Source organism: Mesoplodon densirostris, chromosome 5 (genome assembly GCF_025265405.1).
Source record: "Mesoplodon densirostris isolate mMesDen1 chromosome 5, mMesDen1 primary haplotype, whole genome shotgun sequence".
In the NCBI taxonomy this organism is placed as follows: Eukaryota; Metazoa; Chordata; class Mammalia; order Artiodactyla; family Ziphiidae; genus Mesoplodon; species Mesoplodon densirostris.
In genome coordinates, this window is record NC_082665.1 from 131641917 (window position 1) to 131655780 (window position 13864).

A 13864-nucleotide genomic window follows, 5' to 3' on the forward strand; every position below is an offset into this window, starting at 1 on the left:
ACCTTAACCAAGTTCTTCAGACCTGCTAGAGCTCGATTAGACTTTTCCGAGGGATTTCAGAGCCTGGGCCTACAGTTCCTAGAATACAATGTGTGTTTCAAATCAAATAAGAGACAATTCATGTCCTGTGGAGTATGCAAACACCACCCCACACCACTTACTGAAAAACAGCCTTGAGTTTGTAAATCTGGAATTTGGCAATGAAGTGATCCAGATGAGCTCCTAAAAGCAAACCAAGGCAAGGCCATGGGCATGGCAGGACCTCAACATAAGAGAATTTGAGCCCCTATCCCCTTGGGAATCATCCCAGCTTCCTTTCTCTCTCTCTCCATCTGAATATCCATCTTTCCTGATGTGAACGTGTCCTGGACTCTCCAAAACTAGAAGAAAACAACCCCAGACTGTCTTGAATTTGACAATGGCCTTGAAGCCTTGATAACGGAACTCTACTGGATTAAAACCACCTGTTATTTATCTTTTCACCTCACCTGTGGCAAGCAAGTATGTCTGTAGCTTTGCTCGCGTCTGATTTCCGCAGGTTTAACCTGTCCCAGTTTCTAAGGAACTTAATGTTTTCCTTTACTGTCATTTCCTCTCTTCCACCTGATTCCAGTTCAGTCACTATTTAGCTTACTGCTCATTCCTCTCAAATCCGGCCCATTTAATGTCAGCAGGACAAAATTATCAGGCAGCTCTGAACAGGACTAAGTCTAGCTTTACAGACTCTCGTCTTCTGCGATGTACTGCATCCATCTCAGGAGTCTATAAAAATCACTCACCTCCCTGTTGGGCTATAGTGGGAAGAATCCTGGACTGAGAGCTGAAAAGTCCTGGATTCTAGACACGAAGCTGCAGGTATGAACTGTGCTAGCTTTGGACATTTGCTTACGTTTTTTAAGACTGAGTTTTTTCCATCTTCATAATAGGACTGATCATGACCACCCTGCCTGTTATGGAGTCACTGAGCAACCAAGTGAGAAGCAAAAGCTTTCATCTACTCAGCACAGAGCTAACTGAGCACTTACCATGTAACACAAGGCAGTTAGAGCACAGGTTTATTTTTAATTGAAATACAATTGCTTTACAATGTTGTGTTAATTACTGCTTTACAGGAAACTGATTCAGTTATACCTATATATACATTCTTTTTTTAATATATTCTTTTCCATTATGGTTTTTTTTTTTTTTTTTTTGCACATAAAGGGTTTATTTTAAATGTTTTAAGGATAGGATAGAGTTACATCATAATTATAAAAATTACTTACAGAATGAACAGATTTATATTGTTTATACTTCTAAATGCAGAGAACAGGGAACTGTCTACACACTGTATAAAATAAAATTAAAATTAAAAATGAATTCAAGCTTGAAAGATGAGGTCATTTACCTAATATTAAAATGCGAACACGAAGACCTCTGAACTATACACATTCGTTCGAACTGCACTAATGGTGGAAAATACAAAGAGCGCAGCATTTCCAAGGAACCACAGACATTTTGACCATAATTATTTTCTGTTACAATAATTCCTGTTTTGTCTTTGGAGAACTGTCTTTTTTTTTTTTTTTTTTTTTTTTTAAGACAATCAGCTTCAAGAATGTCTTCAGGCACTACAATTTGTGACAATCAAAACAGTCTTCTAATGGGTCCACAGCGTTCAGAGATTCAAGCCCAATGCACTTCAGGGTTTGGCACGTAAAACAATAATAGAAATGAAATCTGGTTTAGAAGCAACTGTGATTGTTTTAAGAATGCACAGTCCCTTCAAATGCTGCATGACATACACAACTGGAAAATCACCTTCTGTTGGCACTACATTTGCTTCACCAGTGCATCTTTATCCTACAATCACTGAAACAGCACAGTTAAGCAAATATACAGAAACTGAAAACAAATAAAAACAAAGATAGAAAACAAAAAACCTAAATATATTTAACATGCAATTTTAGTTAGTTACATTGAACATTCTACTTAGAATAGAGCATGCAAAAAAGGATGGTCTGCTTTTAAGGTTTTCCTTTGAAGCTTTACATGGCAGCCAGACATCACGCACGCACACACACACGACACAATAATACTATAGCAGGTCAATGAGAAAGGCCAATACATTTTATACAGAGATTCATGTCTTGTGTTGTCACAAGTCCCATGATAATTTTGGAAATTAAATGTTGTATTCCTAGAACAAGGAACCAACATTCCGATACCAGGAAAATGCAAGCAATGCATGCAGATCTGAAACATGAGCCTAGACGAAGCCTGAAATACTCGGCTGGGGAGCAGTTAGTCATGGCATCAGGAAGCGTGGTTTAAGCCACCAAAAGAAAAAAGAATGGGGAAAAAAAAGAAAAGGAAAAAACAACAACAAAAAGACCCCTTCCCCTTCCTTCAACCCTAAAGGCAATAAATGGAACAATGATTAAAATAATGATGATAATAAATCACGTCACATTCATCTAGAGAGATCATGTGGTATTAAAAGTTGCTAAAGGTACTTGCAGAAAAACCACAATGCAAGTCATTAAGTAATGCCAGAAATGTTTCAACTCAACTGACCCAACCCTCAGGGTACCTCCAAAGGACTTTGTTTTTCAGTCTGAAGTCACTGTGTCCTGTTCATGCAGTGCACGCTGGACAACTCACTCTCTGGGCCACACGTGTCCACTTGGGCACAGGGAGCCTGGCTCAACCTTGAGACTCACATGCAGGAACTCTTACAAGAGCCTCCAGGAGAACAGATGACAGATCTGTAGCATGACACTTGTTTCAAGCACAGGAGGAACATCTAAGACCTGGGTACCCACTGCATGGAGAAGCTCACCCCTGGCTGCCCTCGGTGAGGTACTGGGCACGCTGGAGAGAACTGGGGTGCTGTATTTACCTGGTGCGCAAGGTTACCACCCACCAGTATAACGAGGCACAGCCCTCCTGAAGGCGAAAATGGGCATCACACAAACCATGCAGAGCGCAGCCTTGAAACTACAGAATCTCTTAACATCAAGAACAGCCATGACAGACGTCACACAGACCTGGTGTTTGACTGAGATTCATATGCATTTAAGCTTTCTGCCCAAATCAGAGGTAAGATTTTCGATCTCCACAAGACTGGTTTCACAAATCATCTTTCTCCTAGCTTTCAAACTGCCAGGGATCATCCAAAACAAAGTGATAGGCTGATGTTTTGCTGCTAAATGAACCACTTTTGCAGTTCTGTTTTAGTTAAAACAACCTCGCAGGAAAGGATTCAATGGCTAAGGGCTGCTATCAGTCACACCCACAAGCCAGTGCAGGTGACTGACCCTGATGTGGTAGGATCCACCAAATGGAATGAATCCACATCAACAACATACCATGAGTAAGAACATTCAGCACCACAAGAGGTGTCAGGAATTTAAGCTGTTATTTGTCTAGACATTCTTTGAGGGGAAAAGCCGAGGGGGAAAAGCCTTCTGACCATAATCATATATCAGTAATAACAGTAATAAAAATAAAGGTATCCCAGAGAACTTGTTAAAAGGCAACAACGTCATTCTTAAACTTACATTTCTAATACAAAAGCACTATGTTCTTCCAGGAACTTACCAAATACACATAAACCGCTGATATACTGTTGCCTTTTAAATCCGTGTACTAAAATTCCAGATTACTAATTTGTACAAATAATGGACCAAATGTGCCATCCAAAATACACCTGCATTACACTATGTGGACCAAGTACCTGGGCTTTGCTTAAAAAGAAGTATTTATGATAAAAAATGTAAACAAATAATGTACAAAGCTTAGAATTAAAGGCAGCCTTTTACCCAGATTTCTAACTGTTTTGTAAAATTGTAATGTGGGTCATTAAATGTTCACAGGTGATTCATATTTGAATTTACAGTTTAAAGCCTCCAGACTGAAATGGTGCTCTGAACTTGACTTTCAAAACAAGCTGAATGTCCCGATGTGCTTCCTGTGCCCAAATTTAATTTTAAATAAACAGCAGTAATACACTGAATACACTAAATACAAATGGCTTGGGTCAGCACTCCTGTTAAACTGGAGAAAATTATGTAACCCCCACTCCAACCCACAAAGAAAGGACTGCCCACGAAGTGTGTGTGTGTGTGTGTGTGCGTGTGTGTGCACGCACGCGTGTGCACACAGATCTATGTGTATGTATATATACATTATATATGTATACACACAGATATAGATAGGTAGGTAGATATAGATACATATATATCTCAAAAAAAGGCAATAACAAAAATACCAAACTATGCTTGCATTGTGGCAGCAGAATAACAGTGTTAAGCGTGAAGGGGAAAGTGGATAAGATCTACTACAGTTTTAAATGACTATGATACTAGCTTAACTTTTACCAGACTTGCCTGTAACTCCCTTCCAAACAGACAGACTTCTTTTAAGAGGAAGGAGTTCCTTACACAAAATGCTTTGTGTTCACATAAATCTGTACTATTCAGAACAAAACCAGTTCTGCTGGCAGAGATTGTGGGTTCGCAGGGACATTTAAGCTTTCATTAAACTGGAAAGCAATCAAGTCTTTATGTCTACAAATTATACATTTAAGAGTTCCACAAATTTGGCAAAGTTCGTGATGACATCTAGGATGTTTTCACCAAATCGTAGACATAAATATGGAAATCATCATCAAACTTGATGAAATAGACAAGACGGTTTGGCTTCTACTTGATGAATGACCATGCCAGTCCTTTTAGAGCCATCTTCTTTGGCATATTCCACTTGTTTGCCTACCAGGCTGTCCACAACTTCTCCTGGTTCCCTTTCTGCTGGAGGTGAATCATTAGAATCGGGCATAATGCGAAGGTCGCCTTCTTTATAATCATCTAAGAGCTGGTACATGTACAAGACAGGATCTTTTTCATAGGTGATGTAAAACCATGTGTTCATTATAGGGGCGCGTGCTAAGACCATTCCCCTCCACTCGTCTTTAGAGCCATCCTCGGTCTCAAACATGTGCTCCACTGCTTTGCCAATCATTGTGTCAGCTAGGTGTGCATCACTGATTCGAGATGTTGCAACTCTATCAGGGAGGACTTCAAGCGCAGAAACTCTTTCATCTTTATTAAGTTCTAGTCCATAAACACAGTCAAATCCATCGTATTTTATAAGATACAAAGAAGGATTTACAGGCACCTGGTCCAGAACGGTTCCTTTCCACTGGGTGATGGGGCCATTCCCCTCTTTCCACCCATGCTGAATCCTGCAGCCTACGATGTTCCGCCGGGGCTGGGAAACGGGTTTGCTCGGCCCCACACTGCTCCGATGTTTTTTGTGGGATGTCCGTTTCTTCATCATGCTTGCAGATACACCAGCATGGCCTGCATCAGCTCTGGACCGCTGGCCAGGTGTCTTCCCGAATGGGGTCTTCATTCATCTGTATTTAAGTGAGCAGCAGAGCTGCTGGACTAGGGTGAAAATTCAGTATGCTCCAATTTGAAACTTTTCACAGAATTTCAATGTTCTTGTTAATCCATCATCCCAAGCGCCTTTTTTTAATAAGTTCAGCAAAAATACGTGAAATCCTAAGTACTCTGCCGGCCACCTAGGCCGCCGTCGGCAGCCCGCGGGCCCTGCCGTCCCGCGCCGCGCTCCCGCCCCGGCCCAACCGAGCCAGACGGCGCCGCCCCGCCCCTCCATTATGGTTTATCATAGGATATTGAATATAGTTCCCTGTGCTATACAGTAGGACCTTGTTGTTTATCCGTTCTCTGTATCATAGTTTGCATCTGCTAATCCCAAACTCCCAGTCCATCCCTCCCCCAACCCCCTCCCCCTTGGCCACCACCAGTCTGTTTTCGATGTCCATGATTCTGTGTCTGTTTCATAGATAGGTTCATTTGTGTCATATTTTAGATTCCACATATAAGTGATATCATATAGTATTCGTCTTCTCTTTCTGGCTTACTTCATTTAGTATGATAATCTCTAGGTCCATCCATGTTGCTGCCCATGGCATTATTTTGTTCTTTTTTATGGCTGAGTGGTATTCTGTTGTACATATGTATCACATCTTCTTTATCCATTCATCTGTCATTGGACATTTAGGTTGTTTCCATGTCTTGGCTATTGTGAATAGTGCTGCAGTGAACATAGGGGTGCATGTATCTTTTTGAATTAGAGTTTTGTCCAGTTATATACCCAGGAGTGGGATTGCTGGGTCATATGGTAGTTCTATTTTAAGTTTTCTTTTTTAAAATATTTATTTATTTATTTGGCTGTGCCAGGTCTTAGTTGCAGCATGCGGGATCTTAGTTGCTGCATGTCAACTCTTAGTTTATCATAGAGTTTTCGCCCCTGGACCACCAGGGAAGTCCCAGTAGTTCTGTTTTTAGTTTTCTGAGGAAACTCCATACTGTTCTCCATAGTAATTTTACCAACTTACATTCCTACCAACAGTGTAAGAGCGTTCCCTATTCTCCACACCCTCTGCAGCATTTGTTATTTATAGACTTTTTGAGGATGGCCATTCTGCCCAGAGTGAGGAGTTACCTCTTTGTAGTTTTGATTTTCATTTCTCTAGGAATTAGCAATAGAAAACGGCTTTTAAAGGAAGGCTGCTGCTGCCCTTTGGAGGTGGTTCATCATCATCCTCACCGTCATCACACAGCCTCACCTGTGGTGTTCACAGTTAGCTCCTGGGCTCGCCCATCTCTTTCACTGATCCGTGAAGATGGTGTTGGTACCCACAGCTCTGAGCTCCCACAGCACTTTATTGTCACTGCTGGACAGGATCTGTTGAATCAGTGGAGTATCCCCATACCATGGAATCTGCCACATCACAGAGTCTCAATGGAAACTTGCTTAAATTAATTCACAAATAAATCATGCATGAGTGAATGTATGATGATGATTTGTTTCCCATGTCAGCCCTATCAATGGGAATTCCTGTGAAGGTCTTATTTTCTATTTGTCCTGTTTTATCTGATTCCAGTTAGTTTTCACTGGAAACTGATTTCCTCTTAACTCATTAAACTTAACTGTAAGATTGATATTCTCTGGAGAAAAACAACTGCTGAGATTTTTTTGTCTTACCCCAAGTAGATTCAGTGGTATTTGTGAAAAAAAAAAAGTAACTGAAACCAAACTTCAGATTATTCCTTGCCTGTCTGATAACTCTTAACCGTAGCTGGGTGTTTGTTTCCCTGCTTCGTGTCCCAGGTGGCTTTAGGGAGAACAGAGGGCTTCCAGAGTTAAGCACATTGGTCTTGACCCAGTTGCAGCAGTAAGCCCAGCCCCCAAGCAGTTCTATTCTAGCATCTTAAGCTGTCTAGGGAATTCCATTGGGACCCTAATGTATAACATGGTTTCTAACTACAGGGAGTTCAGAGGTTTATGAACCCCGTGAAATAAAGCACAGTATAGTATGACAATATGCCCAGGCATTTTCTTGGGGTGTGCTCATAATCCCCAGCTTTCCTCAGACTCTCAAATACTCTCAAAGGGATCCATGATCCTTCCCACTTCCACCACCAAAAAAAAAAAAAAAAGGTTAAGAACACTTGATTGAAAGACTCTAGCCCACTTAAAGAATGTGCTTTCTTATGACTAACATATTTTACTTTTCCCAGAACTGCTATGTAGCAGTAATAAATATGTAACCCTCCAAACTGCCTGGCAGCAGACTTCAAATTAGACAAGTCTATGGTGTGACTCATGGAACTTTCTCATGCTTTTGCATTCATTAATCAGGAAAATCCCGTGTAACTGTTTCACGCTTCTGAAGACAGTAATCAGGAAAATCCTGGAGGAGACTGTGGTTTTAAAGGATGCTAAATCAGGTTACAATCATGTGTACCCTGACAGTATGTTTTTCCTCTCTGGAATTTCCTCCTGGGGGTGGTCTGTGCTTCTCGCTTCCAAAACTTATATCAACATCCTCTTGGACCTGGGAGTGTAAGCCACTAATTTTTATTTTATGTCATTTTGTACAAAGGAGAAAAGGAACCATCATAAGCCATGGAAAATCTTCCCGGGGTACAAGCAGGACCAGATTTTTAGTTCTCACCTTGTGCTGTAAACCTGGAAACTAAACTCGCTGGTTTCCCCTCAGTGCCTGTCTTTGAGATGCTCAGTGTAAACTCAACTATGCTTCCCAGCTGCCTATTCCAAGTTAGATGGCCAAGGTAGTTTGTTTTGCCGTGGTTGGGTTTGATTTATTGGTAACAGAGTTGCACACACTTAGGCAAGGGTGCAGGTGCTTAAAATACTTTTTTAATACTTAAAGAACAGCCTGTGCTTTGCTGCTACTCAGCTGTGGCAGGACAAAGGATGCTCCCTAAAGTTTCATGAAATGGGAAAAGTAGGAGTTGTTGAATCATATAAATTCATCTGCCATGTCTTTTTTCCATTTCCTTGCAACATAGCACGGTGACCATGAGCACACATTCTGGATTCCAAATGTCTGGGTTTGAACCCCAGCTCTGCCACTTAGGAGTTACACAACTTTGGGCAAATTTTAGGATGTCTACCATCCTCACCTAGAGTAGAGGTGCGAACCTCCCAGGGTTTACAGGAAAATGAGTTATTTGCAAAGTTCTTAGAAGACTGCCTGACATGGACAAATTGTAACATACGTATTCTTAAAGTAAATCTGATTATGGAGAGTAATATTGGCGTTTGCATGGATACATCCAACCAGGGTCAAACCTGAGAAGCCGATTATCACCATTGAACCAGTTGGCGGTGGCAAGTGTTTGTTGCTTTGCTTTTTGGGTTTTGGGTTTTTTTAATCTTTTCCATCCATCTCTTCTGAGGGCAAGGTTTTCCTTGGCTGGCCTCCCCGTGCTCCAAGGGCTTTCAGATCTGAGATACTCTGAAGGAATCTCTGTGTTTTAACCCCTTTGTCACACACTGAGTCAATTCAATCAGAGCCACTTAGCCTCGTCTTGACAGGCGTTTCTCTGGCTGGAGGGGGTTTTGCTTGTTTGTTTGCCCTGCCGCCACCTGCGGTGGACTTCCACTCCGATCTGACCTTGTTCTTTTAAGTATCATGATTCCACAGGCAGCATCCGCAAGTCATTTTTGAGAAGAGCCATTTGTATGTCACTATAATGCTTCTGATTAAAAATAACTTGAACAAAAAAGAAAGCAAGATACTGTGGACACAATACTTTTCACCCTCATAATTAGATAACATAGTTCTAATGTAAGAATCACAAGATTTCAGTTCAGTCATGCAAATTGTGTCCTAGAAGCTCATGAAATACTCTTGCGCCAGAACACAGAGAGTGATTTTGTTTGCATTGTGATTAGGTCTCTTTTTTATGGGATGCATCTATAGTAGACTTAGCTATTATTAATTGGGAAAAAATGGTAAGCAGGAACTCAGAAAAAGACTTTTTAATCAATCCTTACATAGAAAATGGTCAATATCATTCTTGGAAATGTCCTTTTATTTTAGAAAAATACATTCTCTATTTGCAAGTTAATAGAAAGGAGTTGTAGTAAAGATTACTGACTGCAACATTTATTTCTCCCTGATATTTATTCTGATCACATCTAGTTTTAAGCAGAATAAATGGTGTGTCTCCAGAAATGTTAGTGATTGAACAGAGCCACTCTGAGTTTTTCAAAAAGAAGTATTTGAAGAATTTTAGAATTGTCTAACCCAGTTTCTTTATCTTTCGGATGAGAAACTTGAGACCCACAGAGCTTAGTAATTGCACCCAGCTAAGTGAAAGCAGAGAACGAAAGCTAATTTTCAGGGAAACTACACAAGGAGAATTTCTTAAAGTTTACATTTTGACATTTTTTTCTGCTTTGTTTACAGTAAGTATGCATAGTGGGGTTTTTTATTGAGGTTTAATTGACATATAACATTATATTGGCTTCAGGTGTACATCATGATTCTATATTGATGTACGTCGTGAAATGATCACCACAATAAGTCTAGTTACCCTCTGTCACCATATAAAGTTAGCTTTCAGGACTTACCCTCTTGGCAGCTTTCAAGTATGCGCTACAATATTATCGACTATAGTCACCGTGCTGTACGTTACATCCCCATGGCTTTTCTATTTTATAAATGTAAGTTTGTACCTTTTGACCCCCTTTACCCATTTCACCCACTTTCCTCCCTCTTCCCCTCTGGCAACCACCATTCTGTTCTTTGCATCTATGATTTTTGTTTTGTTTTGGTTTGTTTGTTCATTTTTTAGATTTGTTTTTAGATTCCATATGTAAGTGAAATTGTACACTATTTGTCTTTTTCTGACTTATTTCACTTAGCATAATTCCCTCAAGTTCTATCCATATTGTTACAAATGGCAAAAGATTTCATTCTTTTTTATGGGTCAGTAGTATTCCACTGGGTATATGTACCACATCTTCTTTATGCATTCCTCCATTGATGGGCACTTAGGTTGTTTCCATATCTTAGTTATTATAAATAATGCAGCACTAAACATAGGGGTACATCTTTTCAATTTGGTGGCTTTGTTTGCTTCGGGTAAATACCCAGGAGTGGAAATCTGGGTCAGATGGTAGTTCTCATTTTAATTTTTTGAGGAATTTCCATACTGTTCTCCATAATGGCTGCACCAATCTACACCCCACCAGCACGAGGATTCCCTTTTCTCCGCATCGTCACCAATACTTATTTCTTGTCTTTTCAGTGATGGCCATCCTGACAGGTGTGAGGTGGTACCTCATTGTGGTTTTGATTTGCATTTCCCTGATGATTAGCATCTTTTCAACTGTCTGTTTTAAAAATAACCTATTTTAAAGAAAAAAATGGTTGGATATGATTTACGTTAAAGAGAAGATAAAAACAGCCTGGATTTGATGGCAAATGTTGATGAGTAATGAGAAAAGAAATCAAAATTATTACATTCAATTCATCTACAGGTCATAGCAATTGAAATATGAAGGCCTAATGATGAGGAGCTTAAACCAATATTTTGGGAGGCAAAACAAGAGATACAGAGTTGGATAGGATACAATTGGGGAACTTTATTGTCCAGTAAAGAGAATGAGGAAAGTAGGCAGAAAACTATAGTACTATGAAAGATGTAAAAATTTTCACTAGGGAAGTACAGCAAAATGTTTTTGGGGATCAGAGAAGGGATGAAGGCTGTTGGGGATAGCTCTCCTGAATATCTGAAATTGATGGCTCCCAAACGTTTATCCCCAGCTGAACCTTTCCCTGGAGCCCGTGACTCATGCAGCTGCCAACTAGATGGCTTCACTTAGAATCCAAATCAGTGTATCCAAAGCTGAATTCCCAGCTTGCCCCCAACACCTCCATCCCTCCAGCCTTCCCCATCTTGGTGGATGGAACCACCCTTCCAGTCGTCCAGGGCACAGATCTCAGCATCGTCCTTGTGAGGAAGTCCTATCAACTCTGCCTTAGATACACCCAGAATCAGACAACCTCCCCACTCCTGTCACCTGCTCCATCACTGCTTTTCACTTAGATGGTCAACGCAGCCCCCTGGCTTTTGTCCTTGACTCCCTCCTCTCCATACCATACAGCTTTTTCTCAACACAGTACAGATCAGACTCCATCATTCATTCCTCAGAATTCTCCTCTGCTCCCACGTCTCTCAAAGTCCCACACGATTGGCAAAGCCTCTGAGCTTCATCTCCCACTACTCTCTCCTTCTGTGACTTTGCTTCTGCCATACGGGCCCCCTCGCTGCTCCTCTTACCTGCAAGTCAGACTCCCACCTCAGGGCCTTTGCACTGGCTTTCCCCCCAGTCTGGAATGCTTTTCTCTCAGATACCCACATGGATCACTCCTTCACCATCTTCAACAATTTGCTCAAGTGTCATCTTCCTAACAGGGCCTATCTGACCATTTTATTGAAAATTGAGTTTCTCCCCACTAGCACTTCTGATTCTCCTTACAGGTTCTAATTTTTCCTTAGAACCGATCTTCTAGCATACTGTATGATTTATATATCCAGTTTTTCTTTATTATGTGATTTATTGTCTCTATCCTTCTGCTAGAATAGTACAGTTCCCAGAAGTTCCAAGAAGGTACCATCCCTGTTTGTTTTGTTCACTGCTGCATCCCAAGTGCCTGAAACAGTGCCTGGCAGGTAGTGGGCACTCAGTAAACATTTGCCAATAAGCAAATAAGCGGATTCATAGGGAAATGAGGGTTATTCTGAAAAAAGGGAAAGAGTGAGTAGTTTTTAAACAACCTTGACTCACAACCCTCTCTGTAAGTCTGGTGAATGCTATGGACCTCTTCCCAGAATGACGCGCATATGCAAATTTACACAAAATCCTGCATTCACTTCCGGGAATCTCGCACACACCTTGAGACCCATCCAAGAAACCAAGATCAAGGAGCTGTGTCTTAGGCAGAAAGAATCGCATAGACAAAGGCTCAGAGGCAGGAATGTGTGCTCGTGTCAGAGGCTCACCAAGAATCATTCGTCTTGAGTGTATAATGAAGCAGCAGAGTAACAGGAGATAAGTACGGGGCTGTAATGTGTAGGGCCCAGAACTCCAGAGAAGGGTTGTTTCTGTTTGATGAGGAGAGGATGGGGAGCCGTGAGGAGCTGTGCCTGGTAATTTTGCCCTATGTTCACCTCCCATTCATTGTGAAACTTTGCACAATGTACTTCTGTCTTCATTTGCCTTTAAACAAGAGAAACTAATAGAATTTTCTAAAGACTTTTATAAGCCTCCCTCCTATTGTAAAAGATAGGTGAGTACTTCATCATTATGCTAATTAAAATGCATCCATGCCCCTATTAAAACTACTGTAGTTTATCCAATTTATATTAACACTTCTGAGACCGTCTCAGTTGCATCATTCTCCTACTATCTGATTATTAACGTTGTCATTTGATTCAGTGAGAACTATGTTTTCAATGATATTGTCCGTCTCATGCTTTGTTTGGGGGGGGTTGCTTTTTGTTGTTGTTGTTGTTTCCTTGATCCTCCCTCCTTCCCTGCAACAAAGCATCCCAACTTCTTCTTTGCTGGAGCTTAGTACTCTGCTGTGGCCCTTGATTCATGCTTTGTTTTGATTGTTATCTGGGGGATAGATATCTAGAAGAAGTTTCTCATTACTCAAAGGCCCTAAAAAAAATGCTCTGAATGTGCGAACACATAAAATGAGGCCATCTGAGCTCCTAGTTCCTTGACAAGAGTGCCCTCGGTACCTTAAAGAGGGTAATTAGCCATCCAAGTTAGCAGTCTCCCCAAATTGAAAACACATTCTATGTTTTAGTTACAACTGCTGTGTAACAAACCACCCCAAAACTTAGTGGCGTAAAGCCTCCATTTATTCTGCTCATAGAGTCTGAGTTGAGAGTATGGGCAGGGCACAACAGCAATGGCTGACCTGGCTCCACGATGCCTAGCATCTTGTTGAAAATATCTGAAGATGAGGAGTAAACTGAAGGCTGGGGGTTGAAATCACACGGAGGATTACTCACTTACACATGTGACACCTGGGCTGGGGTTGTGAGATTTGGGCTTCCTTGCAGCATGGAGACCTCAGGGTAATCAAATTTGTTATGTGGCGACTCCAACAAAACTGAACAAGGTAGAAGCAGCATAGCTTTGTATGACCTACCTTGGAAACCACATTGCAACACTTCTGCCCTATGCTTTATTATTATTTTTTTTTGGCCACACCCTGGGGCATGTAGCATCCTAGTTCCCCAACCAGGGCTCAAACCTGCACCCCCTGCAGTGGAAGCATGGAGTCTCAACTGCTGGACCGCCAGGGAAGTTCCCTGCCATATGCTTTAATCACACCGAGCCTCTGTTCAAGGAGAGGGGACAGAGGACCACTGCTGTATGGGAAGGCGTCAAAGAATATTGTGGCCATTTCTTTTAAACACCACACTCCTAGAAATGTAAGCATCCTCATGGAGAC

At 41.2% G+C, this 13864-nt stretch overlaps 2 protein-coding genes across 2 annotated transcripts in view; one reads left to right on the forward strand and one right to left on the reverse strand.

Moving 5' to 3' along the window:
• Positions 1–13864, forward strand: part of RARB (retinoic acid receptor beta) — a 466970-nt gene that overhangs the window by 194969 nt on the left and 258137 nt on the right. The gene's annotated exons all lie outside the window — the stretch shown is intronic.
• On the reverse strand, positions 1221–5644 carry LOC132490826 (spindlin-1-like). The gene has a single exon (XM_060099510.1). It carries the CDS (start codon positions 5392–5394, stop codon positions 4651–4653), a length of 744 nt encoding a protein of 247 aa, XP_059955493.1. The 5' UTR covers positions 5395–5644; the 3' UTR covers positions 1221–4650.

What these genes read in the sequence shown, in the direction of transcription:
- LOC132490826 (XM_060099510.1), bottom strand. Translation starts at nt 5,394, where the DNA reads ATGAAGACCCCATTCGGGAAGACACCTGGCCAGCGGTCCAGAGCTGAT.